Below are 22,267 nucleotides of genomic sequence, written 5' to 3'. Positions count from 1 at the left end.
TTAATAAAGTCTCCTGCCATACCTATTCCGGCTCTTCCTAAAATACCGGTTCTTGAAAAAAAGTTCTCATCATTTGGGTGTTCGTTTTGTTTTGAATTGCGTCCGGGGAGCTTGTTGAATCGGGTCTGATGGCCTCTCCTTTTGGGTTGGTGTAAGGGATTGCATACCGAATGTATTGTTAGTCGGATGGTAATTGAGTTCTCTGACAGCTGTCTCTTGAGAACGCCTTTCGTTGTCGATTTGTGATGTTGAAGGTGAGTTGCGAAGTCGAGGAGAGGGAGGTGGAAGAAATTTTGAATGATAGCTTCAGTCGCTTAATCTGATTAGTAAGCGGACGTATACTTCGCTGCTGGCAGGACCTCCTCCATCCGTGTACCATCCAGTTCATCCAATTTAAGAAAATACTTCGATATATTTGGGATTTAAGGATCAGTATAGAACTAAAAAATAAACTCAAAGATTATGGGGGTATGATAAATCCAGTACAATAAATGTAAGTTAACTCGTAAGTCATGAATTGTGGACTGGGTGCCACAATTAAACAAGGGTTACAGGACAATGAGGTAGAGGATAGCAACGCTCTCATAACAGTAATGTTTCTATTGTGGCTCATGATGCTTGTTTCATCTTCCCACAGCCCGAGCAAGTCCACCACTCCGTCTCCATGAAGGCACCACAGGAATTACATAGCCAGCCCAGTGGCCGTTCCTGTGCGTTTTTCTCAATGCTGGACAGCGATTCAACAGCGTTCTTTCGGTTCTTGAAAGATCTGTGTCCAATTGTACGGTTTATTGGTCCTTTGTTCTTATTTTGCGTACCTGGGGTACTAGACCTAGACCTTGCCGCGGCAGGCGGACCAGAAACAGATCGAGAATTGACGGGGCGAGGACGTTCCGACGCGCATGCATCGCAACATAGAAAATTAGACGGATTGACAAGTGTGCACATTGGACATGTCCATGAATCGGCAAATGCACTATCATCGATCGTAAGATCGATTGCGTCCTGATCCTGAACCTGCACGGTCGGCTTAGTATGGTCAGGTACCGGCGGAGGGGAAAGGGTCGTTCGAGGACCGGCTGGGTTGTCCTGGCTAGGAGGAATGTACGAGGGCCCGTACTTCTCTCTTTCTTCCTCCTCAATTAGGTCAATATATACTTGCATTATTGCTTGCTCGTTTGCATCATCTTCCTCGGCTTTGGTTCGGAAGCCATTCCTAGAGGCTTCCTCTGCAAGCTCAGTAGAGTTATCTGCTCCGGAGGCGCAGCCCTGGGTCACTTCTATGCGTCGTTGCGCAGCATCAGCTATGACTCTTCGCATGTCGGCGCCACGCGCAGGACCCGTGCCTCCAACTCTTTGTCCCGATCCGGCATAGAGAGTTCGTCTCCGCTCTGCAGCGGCTCGGGCCTGTCTACGAGCTTCATCAATGGGCAATTTTTGTCCACCCAACCGTCTTCCGTGTGACATAAATCCCTCGCCGGTGTATCCTTTGATGGCAAGCTCTGTATGCTCGTCACGTAATTGGTTCCAGAGCGCATGAAACTGCTGATTATGTGGTCCGTGTACAATGTGACATAGCCTGCACAAGTCAAAAAAGGCACGGAGTTTAGATATATTAAATTCACTTACTCATGTAACATGGTGTCTACGACCTGGTCGAGCGGTAGAAACTGATTCGGGTCCCCCGAATATCGAAGGCGCAGACAGATCTTTTGACCGCCGTTGATATTAAGACCCAGAAGATTCTGCTGATGGGGATAGAACTCGCACAGGGTACCAACCCGCCATGATCGTCGGCGCATGATCGGCTTCACCAAAGAAGCGATCTTTCGGAGAATCAGAAGGGCCTCTGACTCCCTCGGCCGATGCCTGTCATGCTGGTATTCATTGACCAGCGGGTCTAACTCCCGCATAACGAAATCCGGATGGCCCAGTTCAGCTTACCAAAACAGACGTTGAGTTTAATGCTGAGGAGAAATGGAAATGGTGTTTGGAAATGACTTTTGCGCCTCACTTGTGAGAGCTATCCATCGTATTCATCGCTCGGTTCATAAATATACTGACAGTGGCCATAAAACCGTTAAGGACTGCCGCCCAGAGCGCGCAAAGAGTAAGCAGCCTCTGAACGCCCCTCGACGGAAGGTCCCAGAAAGCTCTATGTCCGTGGATTAACGCGGATGCTTTTCTCTCGAAATAGTGGTAATTATTAATGAATCCAGGCATCAATCAGCATACGACTGCCGCGGTCCACGTGACTATCTAGCCTAAGGCAAAAATACTGTTTATTCACTTCCCCCTTATATAACCTACCTAAATCGTTCTTATTGAGTGGGCCTCGGGTAGACTGATGAGTACTGATTGTTTTGTTCATACGTGCGTCCTTTGATAAAAGAATGTATTTATATTTGTGGAGCGCATCGCGAAGAACCCTCTAGATATATATTTTGGTTCACGATTTCAGTGCCACATCCCGGACTACTACTAATATTTCAATCAGTTAAATTAGACTAACCGATTCCCAGCTACAAAGAACAAAACCTCCCAAATATAAACATGAAAGATAAGCACCGCCGATTCAAACAGCGACCAACTACGGGGTGAATGGAGACCGAGCCCAATACAGTGGTCATGTGATGGGCTACCTTATCGATGGCTTCATCAGTCTTATCAGCAGAGTTTTGACAGTTTTCCATCAAACAACATTCGGACCAAGGGTTTCATCGAAATGACTAGTGACGATCAGTTCTTCTTCGACTATGTAAGTTTCCGCACCGTCTATACCACGGCCCTGCGACCGAGATCTGACAGCTTGCTGTATTCTTTTCCAGCTTGCTTCTATTCCTCATGACGTAAGGAGATACTCGATGCAAGTCGCTGATGCGATTGACTGGCACGTCGACCATGCTGCGGACGTCGTTCGAGATACCCTTTCGCATCAATCATGGCTTCCATCGAGCGTGAGACCGCTGCCGAAAACCCGGCCTTTTACGCCGGAGTCGCACTCCCTGTATGATCGTATGCAGAATTGGGCTATGCGCAATCGAGCTTGGAGTGCTGCTATCTTGGCTTTCGTGGGGACGACTAGCATCCTGTACTTTGGGAGTAATAAGCTGAGGGCTAAGAGACGGAAGGCTAAAAGAGCTGCAAATGGTGGCCGGAAGGAAATAATAGGTAAGGCGGGGATTATCACGATGCAGACACCTGCTTGTGTCGGGCTCGATGCTTACTTTTATTATAGTTGTTGCCGGGTCACCACATGAACCGATGACTAGGTCGATAGCGGCGGATTTAGACCGTCGTGGTTACATTGTTTATATCACCGTGTCATCAACAGAAGAAGAGCACCTTGTCCGTGGGGAGAATCGACCCGATATAAGACCTCTATGGATCGACTTAACGACGGTAAGTCGTATGGCGAAAAGTGGTATAGGGTTCGTTGCTTACGTTTCTAGCTGCCTTCATCGCCGTCGGAGGTGCACTCATCCCTAAATGAGATCCATACCATGATCACCAAGCCGCGCGCACCGATGCCTGGAGTGCCACCACATATCTGTCAGCTGAGCGGGCTTGTGTTAGTCCCCTCGCCAAATTTTGTAGCAGGCCCCATTGCTACGATTCCGCCCTCATCATGGGTCGATACCATTAACACACGCCTTCTTTCACCCATCTTAACCACGCAGCTCTTCTTACCTCTTCTTACACTTCGCAACACAAGCAGCACTATTGTACTTGTCTATCCGTCGATATCTTCGTCTCTATCAGCGCCTTTCGCTGGTCCCGAAGTCGCAACCGCACGCGCTTTGTCAGGTTTCGCAACATCCCTTCGCAGAGAACTAGGCCTTTTGCACCACAACAATGTTGACTTGGTGGAATTGAAACTTGGAAACATTGACCTCGGACCACAATACCGAGCGCCGAACAGCCATATTGCGGGAACCGAAGTTCTCACCTGGAGTGTCCAACAACGCTCTTTGTATGGAGCTCAATATCTCAATAGCATCGAGCAACGACCTGTGGCATCCGCTGGACCCGGGATGGTACGAGGATCACCTGCCAGAGCCCTTCATAACGCATTGATGGATGCCTTGGAACCGACGCCGAGAAATATGTTCGGACGACGGGCCGCTAAGACGCCAGTCAGGTACGCAGGAAGAGGCGCCCGGTCTTATTATTTGATTGGTCAATGGGCACCCCCTGGCCTGGTTGGTTGGATGTTAGGCCTGCGAACAGGATATCCGGCCCCCGTCGAAAGCGTCAGTGGTAGTAGTAGCGAGACTGGATGGGAAAAAGTTGACCGGTGAAGGAGCCAATACGTTGGTGGTTATTATCAATTAGGATATACGGAGTATAGCAATGTGTCAATCTAAGCATCTCTGCTCTCTGGAAAAGGAATGGCTAGCTTCTGGTGATCCGCGAAATGAGATTCTTCGCCCCTTCCATCGAGATTCAAAAATGATCTGCGAGCCCTAACGGAGCATAAAATGCAAGGGTCCAAGACATTGGGCTCAAGTCACCAAGTGTTATTGGAACTCAGAAATGGGCAAATAATAATGCATTGACCGATGCCTACAAGGCTTTCAAGTTTCGACTGCCGTGCCTCGTTCTGCAGAGATACCCCGTAAAGTCTGCCCTGATCATAATAATAATAGCCGATGACTGAAACATTGTTCCACAGACATTGGTGGAGCAGTTCTGTTGGCGTCCGACTCCTAAGACCCTTTCGGTAAGCAGGAGACTATCACAATAACGAACGTTGTCCTCCACGTCATGGATAAGAAATTGTATCGGAGGAAAGGCGGTCCAAGCCATTCATCAACATGGTTCGAACCTGACGAGGGTTGGACGATGTTGACCTGCGTGTCTTGTCAACCAGGCGGCCTCATGTGTCAGCTTTGAATTGCATCGGAAGCAATTGATTTGAAGGAAATAAAAATAAAAATAGCGGCCTATCGAGCTATTCCCCACCATCCATTCAGGACCGAACCAAACTTGGGTCGCCCGTGGGCTGACAGTTTCATGCCCAGGAGGTCTGCGACTCCTGGCGATCTGAGTGGTGGCTTGTCAGGAGCAGCGCGGCGGTTCATGCCCATCACTCAATCTAGATGTTCGATCATTTGGAACATGAGATGAAGCTCGGTTTTGCCGGAGAGAATCATCAACAGCGAAGAGGGCGCACTCGAATTATTATTGCAACCAAGGTCCATGGACCATGACTGAAGAACTCGGGCCTCAGACTCTCAATAGTACGTCATGCATCTTCACAACTATTACTCGATTTATTTGCTTTTATATTAAAGCAGCCCCTGACTGTGTCAACAACTGTTCTGCAACGTATCCTCGGTTAGCTTACCTGTGTCGTACATGTTTTACGTCAGCAACATTACTTGCCGTTCCCGTATATAAACCGGGGTAAAATGCGTATCCGTCGCGTAATATACGTATGCTTGGCAAGCCATACATCGCCGATACGCTCCTCCACACTTCCATCCCAGCGTTTCCCGTCCGCCCCTCGTCGGTCCGTCAGTTGGCGATCGTCACATCATCACCGACGTCTCAAAATTCTATCCTGGTTCCATCGCCGTTTTCTGCTGTCGTCTGCCATCCTTCTCGTGTGCGCCGCGTGCTGAGGGCTTCTTTCCTCTCCCGCTCCTCTCAACTATTCTCTCCACCGGCATTTCGCGATGCTCGCCCAGACTCCGTCTCCTATCTAATCGCCCGCCCATCGCCCCAGCTACAGCCCTTCTGTACATAACAACTACGGCCTGTCACTCCTTACTACAACCGCCTTCACCTTGACTACCCAAGCTTGGCCTGTTATCCAACTTTGTTGACCAACTCTTCTTCCTTTCTCCCCTTCTTATTTGGGGCTGTCACTCCTTTCAGTAATTCCGCCCTCCTTTGTGATATTTTGTTGCTCTCTTGCTCTTTTCCATTCCACACCCCTTTCCAATTTCGAAATCACCGTCGCTACACCCCACCATCTTCAGACACCTGAAGACTCCCGCGACTGTTGACCCTCGCTCTCGATGCGCACCAGTTGACTCCCCTACAGGATACGACCCTGGCTAGATGAACAACTTATTTGTCCCTACTACTTCCCAGTAAACTTGCTGCTCTGAAAACCCGCAAGAACCGTCCGTTGCCTGTGCGAATCGGAGGTATTTTGGTATCACCATGGCCCACCGGCCGCAGTGCAATGTCCGCTCGCCTTCACACGATGCCATCCGAGGCGGCGCCGTTTCGCCGCGCATCGAACATTTCGACGGTGAAGTCCCGCCGGCACTCTCCCCGCTCGATGCATTTGCGTTTCAAGGCAGGCTGCTGGCCCGCCAGTTGGAGGACTCCGCACGACGAGATCGACGATTGAGCCGCCTGCCCCCCTCCAGTGTTGCGCGATCTTTGTCCCAAGGTCGACCGGGCTATTTCCGATCTCAGTCGTCTAGCGACGCTTCACGCCGCGGTCCAGTGACGGAACTTACCAGGAAGCCAACCCAAAAGAATTATCCGGAACCAGAAGAGCCTCGGTTTCGGCCCCAGTCTGAACATCCTCGTTTAAGCAGTATTTCCCATATTAGCAGTGAAAATAACTACTCAGGCGGGGGGGAAGATGCAACGCCGAAGAACGAGTCTACTGCTGCCGATAACGAAGGCTTCCGGTTTGATGCGGCGCGCGCCGAATCACCGGAGGACGATACTATGCTACGTGCTTCATCAGAAGGTCCGCGCCGGTTCTATGCTGCACCTTCTGTTGGACATGCGATCCCTGGACCGCAAAAAACTTCCTCGACCGATTCAGCTTCGTCCCGCTTGAACATTCCTCGCAGTCTCGCCCCGCCTGGCTCCCCTCTATCCCGCCCGTCGAGTAGTTCTCGTGGACCCCAACCGGAGAGTTCAGACGATGACTACAGCAGCTCCAACGCTGGGTCGACCTTTTCAAACCAGCGCAAGCTATCTTCTAGTAGCGCGATGTCAACGCCGTATTCTCCCATGGCCTCCATGGCCCGTTCACACCCTCGATCACCGTCTATAAGCTCTGAGGCATCGAACTCCAGCCATCTTCCGCGCCCATCGTTTAACTTTTCCCGTCCTTTGAGCAGGTCTAGCACTAGCCTTTCGGCGCCCATTGGACTAGGGGTAACGGAACAGCCCCCTGGAAACGTACAGGGGACGATGAACCGTAGCAACAAGCCCGGCCCGATTGTTGTGCCTGAAGGTTCTTCAGATATGCTTTCTACGCCAACGGATGAGCCTTCCTCCTCAGTATCGTCGTATATATACGCCAAGTACTCACTTCCTCGCGGACGTGGGGTGCCGAGAGATTCGGTTGTTTTCTCCGGTTTGCAGACACCCCACTTTGAATGGCAGGAGCCTCTGTTTGAGAGCCCAGAGCAGCGACCAAGGACTGCTGAACCTCAGAGGACTACGAGGACACCTTCCATATCACCGTCTCGCCCAGAAGCACCGAATTCTCAGAAAAGGTTATCGGCTCATGAACCTACGGTTCCTGACGACAAACTCCTGACGCCCGTGGTTTCCGCGTCATCAGCCCACACGACACCGTTGCCTGAAAGGTCTGAACCCGAGAGTGCCTCAACTCGGGCCCGGAGCTCGGAGACGGCTAGAACTGATGATATCTCTGAAACAACGTCCTCTGCAGACTCTGCGTCAACATTACGCCCGCAGACGGCGAAGCCAGCTGCAGCTTCTGCGGTAATATCTGCCGAGGACCATGTCGCAAAGGGTATTGAACTTCACGAGAAGGGGTCATTGAATGAGTCTACATATCATTTACGAATTGCTGCCAAACAGGACCACCCCGTTGCAATGTTACTGTACGCTCTGGCCTGTCGACATGGTTGGGGTATGCGGCCTAACCAACGGGAAGGCGTGCGGTGGTTGCGCAAGGCTATGGATTCAGTTGAACTGGAATTATCTGGCGGCGACTCAGACTCATCTGTGTCCGCTAAAGCCAAAGAGCTGCAAAAGGCGTACCGCGCTCAATTTGCTCTCAGCGTTTATGAGCTCGGCGTCAGCCATCTTAATGGCTGGGGTATCGAGCAGGACAAGACTCTTGCGCTGCGATGTTTTGAAACTGCAGGTCGCTGGGGAGACGCCGACGCCCTTGCTGAAACGGGTTACTGTTACGCCGAAGGGGTTGGCTGCAAGAAAGACTTGAAGAAGGCGGCCAAGTTCTATCGCGAGGCCGAGGCCAAGGGAATGAGCATGGTCGGAAACAGCTGGTGAGTCTAACGCTAAGTTCCTCTTCCAATCTGGTACTAATTTGATAATGGCAGGATTTATAAGGACAAGTATATGTCAGATGATGGGCCCGAGACCCGGTCTCGTGGCCGACAGTCAAATACCCCGGAAAAGAAGGGGCGCAGCAAATCGCGAACTCGCAGCTTGTTCCAGCGCAAAAAGGCCCACGCCGCCGAAGCATAAGTGGTTTGTTTTCGTGTTTCTTGGTTGCATGATTGCATTGGGAAAAGGCGATATCATAGACGACGTCAAGCAGAAACGCTTGGGGTTGTCGTCGGTTCATTTGTTCTTGCATATTCATTTTCTTATGATTTCTCTTTGTTTTCCCCATTTTTTCCCCCACTATTTTCTTCATCTCTTGGACGTTCTATGAGCAGACTTGAGCGAGTTCCCTCCATTTCACCTTGACGATCATTTTTACTTAATTTTTTTACATTCCCCTTTTCTGATCGCAAGGCTTGCTTTTTTTCTTCTTTTCTTTCGCTTTGTATTGCGGGCATCAATTTTCGCTTCTTGGATACCCTTCATTCACCTAATCACTGTGTGATGTCATGCTTCTATTCTGATATCTGTTCCTCAGCTGGACGATGCTGTCCCTTCTTTCTTTTCTTCTGTCCCTTTTCCTTTCTACTCAGCTTCCCTGTGGCGGAATCAAATGATTCGTTGGCTCCCTTAGCTACCTAAATGATCCTGACGAAATCCTACATTACTCGAACCGTATCCCGTAACACTGGCTCATAGTGGATATTTTTAGTGGCCGCGGCTTTGGACTTAATAGGGGTCTTTGCACCTCTTGACAGTTGGGTGGCATGATGCCTGTGTAGCACAAGTGGCGCTGGTTCCAGAAGTGAAGACGCCCACCAACTGGGCCATGCGTTGGTGTTCGTTCCATTCGTATTCCACGGCGATTCCGCCGTTCGTTGCAGTGACAATCCGGGGTTGGCGACGGTCAGTCGGGTCTTCCCGCAGAGTTCGAGTCTGGCCGAGTCAGAGTCACGGGGTCGTCCACTCGTGTTGAAATTGGTCGAACTCTTCTTCCCGCCGACTCCACAATAATTCGATTCCAGGTCTCAGATTTCTCTAAACGAGATAACCTCTCGAGCGTTCCTGGCCTGGTGTGATTCGCCCGCGTCGATCGAGAGTTTCGAGACCGCCTTAGCGAGCAGCGCCATCGAGCTAGTAACGCACCACCATATTAATCAACCGCAGGCCTGAGGTCGCAGTGGTTCCCCCCTTCAGTGCTAGCAGCAGTCCGCCACTGGTCAGCACGGAGGATTGGCCAGAAACAGTCAAAGAGGTCTGACTTTGGCAGGGTCACACTGACACTGGCGCTCGTTGCACGGCTGGCGACTTCGACCAGTGAGTTAGCGCTCTCTGCGACTGGACAGTTGAGGAAGCCAACCCTGGTCCAGGCGTTGCCGAGTCGCCGGTCGCCACTCCAACTTCAGTCGCGCGGTGTTCGCGAGCACATCCCATTCGCTTCCAGTTGCAAGGCCCGTCTGCTCCAGGGCTCCTGGGAAGCTCCGTCGGAATTGCCTGGAGTTTGGTGGACGCCAGTTTCACTCCCGCAACAATCCGCTCCATGCCTTCGTCCAATGGCCGGCCAGGCATGGGGCCAAGCACGGATCACCATGGGGTAATTTGGGGAACAATATTGGGTTGTTCAATGTCGTGTTCCATCCTTCTCGACATGCAGCGGCAGCTGTCTTCCCATCCTTTGTAACTTTGCCTTAGTGCCCCTGCGCCGCCAATGGATGCTTCCTTGCAGGGGATGGCTTGCTTTTCTTTTTGACACACCTCGGCTCATCTGCGCTTCTGTCGGCCGTTGTTTCATGATGCCCGTTGCATGGGGGTGCTTAATGGATGCATGTCAAGTCGATCTCCGGTACCAGACAGGCTCTGTTTCGACGGATTGCTCGAGGCTCACAGAGGCTTTATATTGTCGCCTCTGCTCTTTGAACCCGAAGATCAAACAGGAAGATTCGCCGGCATCGCCGTGGTACTAGCCCCTCCCCCCATTTCCCGTAGTCGAGAATAATAAGATCATGTCACTACTTTCCGGAATGCCCAGCTTGATTCCTGGGCATCATCGAACCCTTGTCCAGATCCACAAGCAAAGACCCGCGGTGCTTGATGATTCTCTCATGCCAGTGGCCACATGTGATCGCCTCAGGCCCCTCTGCAAGGATAGATAAAATGCTTAGGGATCCATCCGGCGTTGCTAGCCAAATTTTCGTATCTTCCAAGCGTTGTGGTCGACCTTCTTTTTCCCTCTGCTCAAGTAATCCTCTTATTGCAGTCCTCGTGATTGGGACAGCACCGAGGTCTTCACTTCACTTCACTTCACTTCCTGCCAGTCGTTCCCGCTTCTTAATTCCTTCGTTTCCTTTTCTCTCGTTTATTTTACGCGGATTTTCCGGGGAAGTTCCAGCTCAGTGGTGAGACTGGTATCTGAGTTGCTTACTGTATGTTCTCTTTTCCTTCACGCACTCGAGAATCAACAATCCTCACAAGTCCCTAGTGAAACATTTAGCTATTGTACTGTCCCAGGAAGCACCCTTCACGCCATTAGACGCATACCGGCAGTATAATATGTCTGACAAAGCCGCTGTCGAAGAAGTCCCTTTGGGGACTACCGCGAAGCCCAGCTTCCTGGCTCGTGTGAAGGCGCATTTTAAGAAATGGTGGTGGGCTCACCTCATCGCCCTGGCCGTGATTGTTCTGGTCATTGCTCTCCCTCTGTAAGTTTACCAACAGGGACCGAAAAGTACCTTGGCGAAGAAAAGAAAACAAGCAATGGCTCAATTAACAATGTGTCGGACAGTGTTTATGTCGGCTACCCGAGAATCGCCCAGGGTGATATCAATGACTCTACCCTTGATGTGACATCCATGGAGATTAGCGACCCCAGCCCCGATGGATTCCACCTCAACCAGAAACAGGTCATCGGAAGCGGCAGTACATTCAAGCCCAAGCTCTTCAGCTTTGACGCCGACGTCAGCCTCCTGGGCTCCTCTAAGTTTGCCAAGGTCACCGTCCCGGAGGTCCAGGGTAGAGACGGGTATGTGGTGGATATCGACCAGTGGGTTGACTTGAGCAGTGTTGAAGATTTCGAGGCTTTCTCAATTGCGGTGATGATGAACGAGGAGTTCAAGCTCAATATTTACGGCGAACCGCGTCTGAAGCTCGGCGCGCTGCCCACCATCGACATTGATTACAACAAGACGATCACCATGAAGGGTAAGACTAGAAAGGCCTAGATGTTTTGCTATTCGGGTATTTACTAACCACGACTAGGACTTAACAAGCTTAATGGCTTCAAGATCGAGAAACTGGGATTGAACACCGATCTCGGCCAGGGAAGAAATGCTGAAGGCACTGTGCTTATTCCTAATCCATCCGTTCTGACACTCACCATGGTACGAGTTGATTTTCTGCTGTTTTGTGCCTTCACTTGCTGACTTGTGGCGTTAGGGCAATCTTACTTTGGACGTCTCATCCAACGGCACCAAACTTGGGCAGTCGTTCTTGGACGATCTGGTGCTTCGTCCCGGTGACAACCATGTCCCCATGACTTCCTTTTTAAACATTTCCACCCTGGCCGGCCTTCTTCCGGGCGACGGCATTATGCCTCTGACGATTGTTGGCAATTCCAGTGTATACAACGGAGAACCTATCTCATACTTCACGAAGGCGTTGCAGGCAAACACGCTTAACACCAACGTGAACCTGAGCGCGGTTCTCGGCTGAGAGCCAGGCCAGACCAGGGCGGGTTGGTTCGTCGTGTATGGATATTTTTCTGAATGGTTGCTTTTCATCTGCCAATATCCGCTTTTTCTTCTCTATATCTTTGTTTCTTTGTTATAATAATGTTCCGATATGACCGGATGGATCAGATACCATTATGAAGTTGCGATCCCGAGGGATCTATTCAATTCTGTTATTATATCTTCCTCTCCGTGTAGCCGTGACTACTATCGATGAATACAACGGCGGTCTATCTCCGATATATCGGGGTGGGTTGTTATCTTCACCTAGCGACTGATAAGAACTTCGCGATGACTCCAAGAAGCTCTTCTACTTTCCCTTGGCGGCCCACTTGGTGTTTGCTCACCATCCAACGGCTTGGTCTATCGCAGCTCTCAGTCCCCTCAGCTTACTCTATCGTTACGGGGGCGATAAGGTAACGGCCGGTATACCCTCAAATTGTTCTCCACCGCGTCGAGCTCCGACTACTGCGAGCCGTAAATATAAAGGTCTTTTGGAGCCCGTCAGTATGGAACTACTACTTATACCGAATCAATTCCTTTATTTGTTTTTCTCTCCTGGATAATTTTCGTTAATGCTATTTTACGCTATGGGTGTCCGGCTTAGAACTCTCGCAGTGGCTGCTCTGGCTACTACCAGCAACGCATCTCCTCTTATATTTCCTCGAGATGATTCGAGCTCAAACATCAGTTACGCTTTCACCAACTCCAATGGCCTAAATTTCACTCAGATGAACACCAGCCTACCCAATGTGACTATATTCGCAACTGGTATGTTACCTTTCTCTATGTAACCTCTCCCTCTTCGCAAACTAACACTCAACATAGGAGGTACAATCGCGGGCTCCTCAGCCGACAACACCGCAACAACGGGCTACCAAGCCGGCGCCCTAGGAATCCAATCCCTCATCGACGCCGTCCCCGAAATGCTCGATGTCGCCAACGTGGCCGGTGTCCAAGTCGCCAACGTCGCCAGCGGCGACGTCTCCTCCTCTATCCTACTCAGCATGGCGCACCGCCTCAACAAAGTCGTCTGCAACGACCCAACGATGGCCGGCGCAGTCGTCACCCACGGCACCGATACCCTCGAGGAAACCGCCTTCTTCCTCGACGCAACAGTCACCTGCGGCAAACCCATTGTAATCGTCGGTGCAATGCGTCCCGCAACAGCCATCTCCGCCGACGGGCCCTTCAACCTTCTCCAATCCGTGACGGTGGCTGCGAGATCTGAGGCAAGGAATCGGGGGGCTTTGGTCGTCATGAACGACCGAATTGCGTCGGCTTATTATGTCTCCAAGACGAATGCGAACACAATGGATACGTTCAAGGCCGTTGAGATGGGATATCTCGGTGCTATTGTCTCGAATACGCCTTATTTCTTCTACCCGCCTGTGCTGCCGACGGGGAAGACGGCGATCGATGTATCGGGTGTCACCTCTATCCCGCGCGTGGATATCCTGTACTCGTACCAGGATATGAGCAACGATACGCTCTTCTCTGCCGTCGAGAATGGTGCAAAGGGTGTTGTTGTATGTACCCTTCTTATCCTTCGACCTACCCTCCTATATCTCTCTTCAATTATTAGCCCTATACTAACGAAATTTGCCCTTAACAGATCGCAGGCTCAGGAGCTGGCGCCGTCAACACCGTCTCCTCGACTGCCATTTCGTCTCTCGTAACAAAGGACCACTTCCCCATCGTCCAGAGCACCCGCACTGGCAACGGTGAGGTTCCATATTCCGAGTCCGGTGGTATCTCAAGCGGGTTCTTAAGCCCGCCGAAGGCACGTATCTTGCTCGGACTACTGCTGGCGAAGGGACAAAAGGTTGAGGAAATCAGGGCGGCCTTTGGGAAAGTCGGTGTCTGATTTTGATCATTGAGCCATTTTTTTGTGTACGATCTGTCGAATACAGAAAATCTATGTATGCCGCTCTAGTATGACCGTTATGGGTTTGACGAGGGAGGGCTTGACATTCATATTTGTTCTGGAAGCTTAAATATTAGACTTAATCGGAATTTTTAGCAAGCACTCACTTTTATGATAATGAAAGATGACACCAGCATCAGACAATATTGCGCCCGCTATGCCTGAGCGAGTGAGCAGCCGCCCAACCACTGATAACGACACTATTGCAGGAATGAGGTGACTTCTGAGTTCGACGATTGCGACACATACCTGGGTACTGAGGATCTTTGCCGGGAAACCAAGAGAAACGATTTGGTCCTGTCTCAAATAGCGGCAATTTCTTGTTTTTGCGCTATTTTGGTTCTCTTCGCTGATTATTATTGGGCTAGATAAGTACCCTGCGGTCCTGGAGGATTCTCGGCCGGTTCTCAGCAGAATGCCTATAAGAACACAACATACCTCTTATCGGGTGCTACGGGAGGATCCTGCAAGCTTATCATTTCATTAACTCATCATTCTCTTGGTCGAATTGTATATGAATAATAGGACCTCCCCTCGATGTTACATTTGACGCTCGCAACCACTGAGAACCAAACCAACAAAGAATAAAAAATCAATAGAAGCCACCCTTTTTAGCTCCCTTATCTCGCACCGTTTCGTCGCTACTTCACAAAAGGTTCACTGATTTACATATCGTGCAGAGTGTTGTACCCGGTTTCGATGAGACTCCGTGGGCCTCGAGCATCCCCACCGATATGCCAATAAAAGAGCCCTCCTAGACGTTCCCGTGTTACGAATTTCGCCTTTTGCTCTACCGTCTGTGGCGTGTCGTACGTTACAAACCCGCCGTCCCCTCCGACACAGAACGCTGCCGCCACCTCGTTGTCATGATATTCCATCGCTCCCGGCCGTGGGAGTTCGCTGTAATCGAATACCCCATCTTCCCCACCGCAGCCTACATACCGTTGTCCGATGTTATTGCTGCCGAGGAACGACCGACCATAGGCGGGGATACCGAGGAGCAGTTTCTTGGGATGGACGCCCTTTCCTAAGAAATACTCCACAGCAGATTGACATGATATCCCCGACCCATAGGTATGACTATACAGCTGGGCGTGGTGTCCGGTCTCGGCCCCCCATGGGCCAGCGAAATCGTAACCCATGACATTGATCATGTCGACATATTTTTGCGCTTTCTTGAGGTCAATGTGCTGGAGTGCCCATTGTCCTGCTGGAAGACAGGTTGCCAATACATATTGCGCCGCTGGGAAGTAGTCTCGCAGTCTAGAAAGGAAACGGATGTAGTCATGTCCCTGCTGCGAGTCTGCCGGATGTTCCCAGTCCACTTTTATCGCGAATGTCAGTACAATACGAGGCCATCAGAGCAGAGCGTACCATCGATGCCATCAAGGCCGAATTGATCCACTAGTTGCCGGGCAGACTGAGCGAATGTTTCTGTGCGAGACTTGCTGCGGGCCACCGCGGCGAAGTTTTCGCTGCCTTTCCCACCCCCGCCAATCGAGAGTACAAGTTTCATTTTGGAATATTGTTGCTTGAGCTGTGCGAATGCCCGGAGACAACCGTTTGTGCCATCCACAGGCATTTGTGTATCGGCCCACTCATCGCTCAGCTATTACAACAACCCCCTAGTCAGCAAGATTTCATCACGATACAGCGACGACCCTAAACTGTGAACTTGAGTAAGGGGAATTTACATAAACCGTGCCATCTTCCCTGACCCTAAATAAAGCAAACAAAGCTTGGTTAACAATCCAGTTCTACAACTGTGGGTTCGGCATCCTGAGGAGGTGCATGACTAGTATGTACCAGGCAAACGCGTAGAATATATGAGAGACGAATCCCAATCTGAGCGACGACGGGGGCTGCTTGCGATATATGCGCCAATTCGGATAGTAGGCGGCGTTCAGAAAGAATGGGATTTCTGAGGAGCTGCCACTGGAGCGTTCTGCGGCTTTGCGGCGCCAGTGGGGGAAGATGGAGCCGGAGGAAAACATGGGTATAGCGGCGAGAAGCGCACGCAATCAATGTGGCTAACAAAGGGGTATAAACAGAAGACTATATAAAAGTCCAGATACAGAAAAGCGAGGGTAAGAAAAAAGGGCGACGATGGTGAAGAGCAGAAGAGCAGTTGCTCGATTAAGAACTGCGTCACGTGTGGGATGTTTGGTGACTTCAGTTCCAGCTTCGACAGTCCAAAGCTGGCTGGAGCTTCAGTTGTTTGTACAGGTTAATCCTGCGAATTGGAGCAGGCTTGATTCAAAGGCTATTTTTGCTTTTGCTTTAGCAACCGCGGGGGGGAAACCACATTAGAAAGCACGGCCCTCGATTGGACTTTGAGAGATGGCAACTGGGGCTCTTTCCAAGGGCTATGACTATGGATTCATCGCACACTAACTCCGACTGAGATCGGGCGGCCTTTTTTTTTTTTTTTTTTTTTGGCTGCCATCTGCGCCTCAGCAGGCCGTGAGCATGTCTTCCCCACCTCTAAAGACCGCCTCAGGTTGGGGGTGACGCCAGCTCGCTACGGACATACCTTGCGCTCATTACTGCGAGGTTCCAGTCCAGTCGATATGCAGATCGCAGACCGAAGACTCCGCATTTCCTAATGCAACCATAATGGGAGGAGGGAGAGGCAGATGTGTGTGTGAAAGGGTCATCAGACTGCCCGTCGACCGAGTCAAAACACGAGTGTTATTAATGCCAAAAAGCACAAGGCCCAAACACTACACTATAGTGGATTCACCCCCGCCTTCGGTTCGCCCGGCTATTTTTGTCGTAAACTCGCGGCCCCGTTTCCTTTTTTAATCTACAACAAATTTAACATCCAGGATATCGACCGTGATGCTCGCCATTGGATGCACTGGGAGCGCTGTCCATCTCGTCTGCCCGCCGAAAATGTAAGCTGGTGCAATTTGGCAACGAGTGGCTGGTTGGAAGGACCTTTCACCCAAGGGCCACCAGTGAGACGCGAATGTTATTAGTATTGTGGCGAGAATACTATGAAGTATAGCTTCGACTTAGCCTCACTCGAAGACCCAGGCGCCACTCAGTGGATCACGATCGAGATTCTCTTCTGACTTATCCTCGGGGGGCGAAGCTTGGTCTGGACGGAGCAGCGAAAGTGGGGGAACAACTACAAACTGCCAGGAATAGAGCGTGAAAACAGGAAAGATGATGAATTCTTGATCCTCGCCCGAGTCAATCGAATTGGGCAAGAACAACGCCTTCAGAAACTGGGGGATCGCCTTGCTCCCCTGATGCCTTTGCCTCGGCAATTTGCTTTTTCTCTCTTGCGCCTCAGGGTCTGAAAACTGAAAAGTCAACTCGAGGCTTTTGGGCATGCGTTTGCTGGCGCTTTGTGTGACCTGTCTCATGTTTTGCGGAGAGCATTCTCATCCCCGCAATGGCATATCCTGGGACTCGAGACATCCAAGACTAAAAATCATATGCGTGCCCATAGAAGCGAAAGCTGACACTGGAGGTTTGGGGCAAAAGAACAAGTAATGCGTCCAACGTGCTCGGTACATATATCACTTCCTGACCAGGACCCTCTTAGCCGACACAATTCGAATCATGCTATCCGTACACCGGTGTACAAACAAAACCGGAGCCCTATGATTTTCCTACTAGCGCCTCCCAGGTTCGATGTAGTTGTAGAATCAGGCGCCCTTGGTATTGAAACAATGGTCAACATGACCATGCCCATACCGAAATTACTATCCCAGAGCCCAGACTAGCACATCACTGGAATGCAGGAGGAGAAGTGACAGTGACCTCCTGAGAGGAGTCGTAATACGGATGAATCCTTGCTGGCTGCTGAAGATGTTGCGCCCGGTAAACTTGCCAACTACAGATTTGAGGGTGCATGCAATTACGTGATGAAACAATAGACATGGACGGGCTATTATTATTTGCAGCAACTGCAGTCTCCTTATATTTCCAAGTGTGTCATGCCATAACTTCAATGTAAACATTCAAATTGCTGGCCTGAGGACCACATGTGTGCACGTGATTCAAGTGCGGAACGATGACAAAGCCATGATTTGCACCACCGCTTTCCATATTTGTAAGCCTTTCTCGTTCTGCCTGGAAGCTCCTTCGAGGTCGTCGCGAAGTTCTCTTGTTCATGACCTTCGAGCAGCTCAGTGCCTTTCATTACACTTGTGTCTTTCCTTGTGACACAGTCACTTAACACATCCACCTCCAGAGCACCATGGCTGCAGATGTTAGCTATGCTGCATCTCAAATTGTGTCCACAGATCGCACCCGTGACCCGGACTCCGATCAGTTCTCCTTTGTTCCCTTCTTACGCAAGAACTATGGCTTCGGCCTCGTCAGCGACGTCCCTGTATGCAAGGCTTACAGCGAAGGGCATTGCCCATTGGGCCCTGCTTGCCCCGATCGGCACCCGACCCCTTCACGAGTAACCACGTCGACGACCACGGCCTCCGGGTTAGCGCCATCAACCACTCACGGATCCCTTGTCTGCAAGCACTTTCTCAAGGGCCTCTGCAAAAAGGGTATCAAGTGCGAATATCTTCACGAATACAACCTTCGGCGCATGCCGGAATGTCAGTCTTTCTCCCGGTCCGGATACTGCCCAAACGGGGATGACTGCTTGTACCAGCACGTACGCGAGCAGGCGCGCCTCCCTCCATGCGAACACTACGACCAGGGATTCTGTCCGCTCGGTCCTATATGTGCGAAGCGACATGTCCGTCGGCGTCTTTGTCAATACTACCTTGCTGGGTTCTGTCCCGAGGGCGCTTCTTGCGCGGACGCCCATCCGCGATGGTCTGAGAACTTGCCCAAGCCATCGATACGAGTGGAGAAGACAGAAGAGGAGCTAGAGAATGAGAGGAACTTAATTCGCGAAGAACAGGAGCGGGAGCGAGAAAGAGAGCGAGAATGGAGGAGCGAACGTGGTCGTGGTGGATTTGGAATGCGCGGCCGGTATCGTGGCAGAGGGCGAGGGTAAATCCAACCGATATGACGGCGGAAGCTTACATCTATACATCTACATACATCAAGGTCCATGAAGGCTGGAGAATCGTCAGTCAGAAATTGACCGATTGTCGCTCTCGGTTGATCGACTTACCCAGGAGTATTCCATCGATACGTGTCTCCGAACTGCCGCACCATGTGCGCCATATGCGCCAAATCCAAACAACCTACTCAAACCACGGGGTCTGAATGACGACAAATGTCAGACACGCAAGCGGGTTTGAAATATACAGAAGCAAACTCTGGCAGAGGGACGGATATTCACGACTTTTGATTCGATTCATTCGCCCTTATCAAACTTTAAGGTCTGATGTCATGATAACTGATTCCACATGTACACTTGCAGTTGGAATTGTTTACTCTAGATAGTTGTTGTAAATACATAGGGGCCAATGGTCACCAACAATACGAGTATATTAATTTGAACTATTCCCTAAGTAGTGCAGCCACTAGTAGTCATTTTTGAGGGCGTACGAAGGGGCCAAGTATAGCATAGTAATAAGTAGCGGTGTGCAAAGGCCCAGGTTCAAGGGCTGCTACTCCGAGTAGAAGAAACCCTCCAGGTGCATTCATCTTCCACTTCGGTCCTGGAGGTCCATAAACGCACGCAAGCAATTGTGGCAAACGAAAAGGCTGGTGGATCACCACGAGGCCAGAACATGCGATTGAGACTACAAGTAAAGATTTTACTCCGTAAATCCGAAGACAGTTCCATTTCCATGAAGCCGGCTATTTTTGCTGAAAACCCGAGATTAGAACCATGTCGAGAAGCTGGCGGGCATTTGTCAAGTCTGTGTCAGACTGAGCTAACAAGAGGCATGTGGGGGAGACCCGCGGAACGTATGGTTGGGCCAATCAGCAGCAGGCGGGCCGCATCTGTAATCGATGACAAAATGGAAAGCTTCCCATTTACGACATAACTAATCCCCTCCTGACCTCTTATAAAAGGCACCTGCTCATCCAATTCTTCGGACTCTTTTTTAACTTAGACCATTATCACTTTATCATCCTTCCTTACAGCTCCTTTAGCCCTTTCGAGGTCATAAACCGTCGCAATGGCTCCCAAGGTTGCTATCGTCTTTGTACGTACCCCGCATGATTCTCCTGCACGAAAAACTGCCAAAAACACCATCTAATGCTCATGTTTCGTCTAGTACTCTATGTACGGCCACATTGAGAAGCTGGCCCAGGCCGAACTCAAGGGTATCCAGGCTGCTGGTGGCTCCGCCGACCTCTACCAGTATGTCCATGCCCCGCACCACCACCAAACCCTATCAAAGCTTACAATACGTCATTAGGATCCCTGAGACCCTCCCCCAGGAGGTCCTCGACAAGATGCACGCTCCCAAGAAGTCTTCCGTCCCCGTCTTGGAGAAGCCCGAGCAGCTCCTTGACTACGATGCTGTCCTCTTCGGTATCCCCACCCGTTACGGTAACTTCCCTGCTCAGTGGAAGGCCTTCTGGGACCGTACTGGCGGTATCTGGGCCACCGGTGGCTTCTACGGCCGCTACGCCGGTCTCTTCGTCTCCACTGGTACCCTTGGAGGTGGACAGGAATCTACCGCTCTCGCCTCGATGAGCACCCTCTCCCACCACGGTTTCATCTACGTGCCCCTTGGCTACAAGACTGCCTTCCCTCTCCTTTCCAACCTCGACGAGGTCCACGGTGGTAGCGCCTGGGGTGCTGGTACCTTCGCTGTATGTCTATCTTGCTCAGAGAAATGGCTCAAGGGAATTATGGACTGACCTTTTGTTTTATAGGGTGCCGATGGCTCTCGCCAGCCCACTCCTCTCGAGCTCCAGATCGCCGAGACCCAGGGCAAGTCCTTCTGGGACCACGTTTCCCGTGTTAACTTCGCGTGACTGCATGGCAGCAGCGAGAACAAGTCTGAGGCACAACCTGCTCAACAGCAAAAGGAAACAAAGGCAGCACCCCAGAATGAAACTCAGCAGCAGGGTTCCCAAGCAGCGAACGCAGAGAGGGATAGTGAAGGCGGCCCTTGCGGGCTTCCTAAGAAGTGTAACATTCTCTGATCGACTCGCTTATATACCCCTGGTTGTTTTGTCCGTTTAACGTTGTCGTCTTTGTCCTTGAGCTACGAGAAGACTTGATGATTAATGATAAAGTTTATATAAAGAAACTAATTAGAAAATAATTCAAATCTTTTCTATTAATTTGCTCCGTTTGCGTATAGATTCGTGAAACGCTATATTGACACAACAGTACAGTATACTACATCGCGAAAAAAAAAAAAAAAAAAATAACAGTATCTATAAAAATTTGCCCTTAGAAAACCTTGACCCAAAATCCGCAGCTTTACTCATCATCTCCCTCCGTTGCGCATGCGTCAGCTTCGAGGAAAGCGCCATATCCTTCTCCTTATCAAAAGCCCTCTGACTAGGATCATCCTCTTCCTCCCCGTCCTTCCCCTTCTCCTTTTCCTTCCTCTTCTTCTCCTCAACCAAGGAGCCCCCCTCATCTTTCCTCACCCGCTCATTATACTTCTGCACCTTCTCCCTCATAGCCTGCGTAGCCTTATCATCGGCACCCGCCCCAGCAGACAAAACACCACCAGCCCCAGGAGCAGAGATACCCATTGCCTGATCCTGTAACCTCCTCATTTTCTCCTCCGGCGTCTCAGTCCACGAACTATCCACCCCTCCTCCCCCAGCCGGCGCATTCCCAACCCGCGGCCCGCTCTGAAACTTCCTGTTCCGTAGTTTCGTAGGATCAACGCGCGACCGATCCGAATCACCTGTGGGCGGCGCAAGCATCCAAGCATCCCGCTTCAGCACGGGTTTCGCTTCTTGCGTCTCCTCCGTGCTTAAAGGCGGGGTTGTGGATTTGGGGTTTGTTTGCTGCTGCGCTTGTGGAATTGACCCTTCCGGCGGCGGGAGGCTGGGACCGAAGTCATCGTCGTCCGAGTCCGAGTCTGAATTTGAGTTGTCGCTGTCATTGTTGGAGGTTGGTGGCGGGAGTGATGGGCCGATGACTTTGCGGCGCTTGTCGGCGGTGTTTTCTGTGTCTTGGGTAGCGGCTTCGGGGACCACAGAGGGCCCGAGTTTTCGTTTTGACGGGTTGTCCATGGTGTAGGTGCGTATTGTGAGTGTGAGGTAGAGATGTGGAGAGGAAGTATATGTCGGGTTGGAGACGATGGATTGAAGGATGATTTTGGTGCAAACAGATCAAACATATAGTTGACTTCCTGATTAGGCAATTGATCAATGCGCTGAGGACGGCGCCTCACCCCAAGTTTATATGGTACTTAAGCGGGATGAAACGCATTAATCGGGCCATTTAAGTGCTACT

The 22,267-nt window shown here is 50.8% G+C and overlaps 9 protein-coding genes across 9 annotated transcripts; 6 read left to right on the top strand and 3 right to left on the bottom strand.

Annotated features, from left to right (window-relative positions):
- Positions 1 to 404: 404 nt before the first annotated feature.
- Positions 405 to 2,188, bottom strand: ASPVEDRAFT_35705 (metalloendopeptidase WSS1). The gene is made up of 2 exons (XM_040811054.1): positions 1,630 to 2,188; positions 405 to 1,579 (listed from the first exon to the last, which is right to left on the bottom strand). The coding sequence occupies exons 1-2, from the start codon at positions 1,911 to 1,913 to the stop codon at positions 610 to 612; spliced, it is 1,254 nt and encodes a 417-aa protein (XP_040662089.1). The 5' UTR covers positions 1,914 to 2,188; the 3' UTR covers positions 405 to 609.
- A 277-nt stretch (positions 2,189 to 2,465) lies between these two features.
- Positions 2,466 to 4,301, top strand: ASPVEDRAFT_58332 (DUF1776 domain-containing protein; the record flags this gene model as incomplete). The annotated part of the gene is made up of 4 exons (XM_040815418.1): positions 2,466 to 2,758; positions 2,829 to 3,171; positions 3,239 to 3,402; positions 3,453 to 4,301. The coding sequence occupies exons 1-4, from the start codon at positions 2,726 to 2,728 to the stop codon at positions 4,299 to 4,301; spliced, it is 1,389 nt and encodes a 462-aa protein (XP_040662088.1). The 5' UTR covers positions 2,466 to 2,725.
- Positions 4,302 to 6,174: 1,873 nt separating this feature from the next.
- ASPVEDRAFT_78094 (uncharacterized protein) lies at positions 6,175 to 8,442 on the top strand (the record flags this gene model as incomplete). Its single annotated transcript, XM_040816486.1, has 2 exons — positions 6,175 to 8,240; positions 8,295 to 8,442. The coding sequence occupies 2 exons, from the start codon at positions 6,175 to 6,177 to the stop codon at positions 8,440 to 8,442; spliced, it is 2,214 nt and encodes a 737-aa protein (XP_040662087.1).
- A 2,409-nt stretch (positions 8,443 to 10,851) lies between these two features.
- ASPVEDRAFT_78093 (DUF3712 domain-containing protein) lies at positions 10,852 to 12,009 on the top strand (the record flags this gene model as incomplete). Its single annotated transcript, XM_040816485.1, has 4 exons — positions 10,852 to 11,000; positions 11,084 to 11,499; positions 11,557 to 11,678; positions 11,734 to 12,009. The coding sequence occupies 4 exons, from the start codon at positions 10,852 to 10,854 to the stop codon at positions 12,007 to 12,009; spliced, it is 963 nt and encodes a 320-aa protein (XP_040662086.1).
- Positions 12,010 to 12,616: 607 nt separating this feature from the next.
- ASPVEDRAFT_48551 (asparaginase ahrA) lies at positions 12,617 to 13,893 on the top strand (the record flags this gene model as incomplete). The annotated part of the gene is made up of 3 exons (XM_040814027.1): positions 12,617 to 12,797; positions 12,855 to 13,555; positions 13,642 to 13,893. The coding sequence occupies 3 exons, from the start codon at positions 12,617 to 12,619 to the stop codon at positions 13,891 to 13,893; spliced, it is 1,134 nt and encodes a 377-aa protein (XP_040662085.1).
- A 514-nt stretch (positions 13,894 to 14,407) lies between these two features.
- On the bottom strand, positions 14,408 to 16,390 carry ASPVEDRAFT_157741 (glycoside hydrolase family 18 protein). The gene is made up of 4 exons (XM_040808548.1): positions 15,760 to 16,390; positions 15,648 to 15,672; positions 15,328 to 15,562; positions 14,408 to 15,277 (listed from the first exon to the last, which is right to left on the bottom strand). Exons 1-4 carry the CDS (start codon positions 15,945 to 15,947, stop codon positions 14,619 to 14,621), a joined length of 1,107 nt encoding a protein of 368 aa, XP_040662084.1. The 5' UTR covers positions 15,948 to 16,390; the 3' UTR covers positions 14,408 to 14,618.
- Positions 16,391 to 18,023: 1,633 nt separating this feature from the next.
- On the top strand, positions 18,024 to 19,393 carry yth1 (cleavage polyadenylation factor RNA-binding subunit YTH1). Its single transcript, XM_040811053.1, has one exon. The coding sequence runs from the start codon at positions 18,167 to 18,169 to the stop codon at positions 18,929 to 18,931; it is 765 nt and encodes a 254-aa protein (XP_040662083.1). The 5' UTR covers positions 18,024 to 18,166; the 3' UTR covers positions 18,932 to 19,393.
- A 723-nt stretch (positions 19,394 to 20,116) lies between these two features.
- Positions 20,117 to 21,132, top strand: pst2 (putative NADH-quinone oxidoreductase Pst2; the record flags this gene model as incomplete). Its single annotated transcript, XM_040811052.1, has 3 exons — positions 20,117 to 20,197; positions 20,256 to 20,655; positions 20,719 to 21,132. Coding segments are annotated over 3 exons (583 nt in total), but the record flags the coding sequence as incomplete, so codon positions are not given.
- Positions 21,133 to 21,139: 7 nt separating this feature from the next.
- Positions 21,140 to 22,088, bottom strand: ASPVEDRAFT_35695 (GPALPP motifs-containing protein 1). Its single transcript, XM_040811051.1, has one exon. The coding sequence runs from the start codon at positions 22,042 to 22,044 to the stop codon at positions 21,229 to 21,231; it is 816 nt and encodes a 271-aa protein (XP_040662081.1). The 5' UTR covers positions 22,045 to 22,088; the 3' UTR covers positions 21,140 to 21,228.
- Positions 22,089 to 22,267: the final 179 nt, after the last annotated feature.

Source organism: Aspergillus versicolor, assembly GCF_001890125.1.
Source record: "Aspergillus versicolor CBS 583.65 unplaced genomic scaffold ASPVEscaffold_1, whole genome shotgun sequence".
Classification (NCBI taxonomy): domain Eukaryota; kingdom Fungi; phylum Ascomycota; class Eurotiomycetes; order Eurotiales; family Aspergillaceae; genus Aspergillus; species Aspergillus versicolor.
This window is presented reverse-complemented; position numbering and strand designations above follow the sequence as displayed.

Excerpts from the sequence above, each read along its gene's own strand:
- ASPVEDRAFT_35705 (XM_040811054.1), bottom strand. The coding sequence starts at position 1,913 with ATGCGGGAGTTAGACCCGCTGGTCAATGAATACCAGCATGACAGGCAT. Across the intron at positions 1,580-1,629 it reads GTAGACACCATGTTACATGA|GCTATGTCACATTGTACACG; the intron begins GTAAGTGAATTT and ends TGACTTGTGCAG.
- ASPVEDRAFT_157741 (XM_040808548.1), bottom strand. The coding sequence starts at position 15,947 with ATGTTTTCCTCCGGCTCCATCTTCCCCCACTGGCGCCGCAAAGCCGCA. Across the intron at positions 15,563-15,647 it reads GGGAAGATGGCACGGTTTAT|CTGAGCGATGAGTGGGCCGA; the intron begins GTAAATTCCCCT and ends TTGTTGTAATAG. Across the intron at positions 15,278-15,327 it reads CGGCCTTGATGGCATCGATG|TGGACTGGGAACATCCGGCA; the intron begins GTACGCTCTGCT and ends TCGCGATAAAAG.
- yth1 (XM_040811053.1), top strand. The coding sequence starts at position 18,167 with ATGGCTGCAGATGTTAGCTATGCTGCATCTCAAATTGTGTCCACAGAT.
- ASPVEDRAFT_35695 (XM_040811051.1), bottom strand. The coding sequence starts at position 22,044 with ATGGACAACCCGTCAAAACGAAAACTCGGGCCCTCTGTGGTCCCCGAA.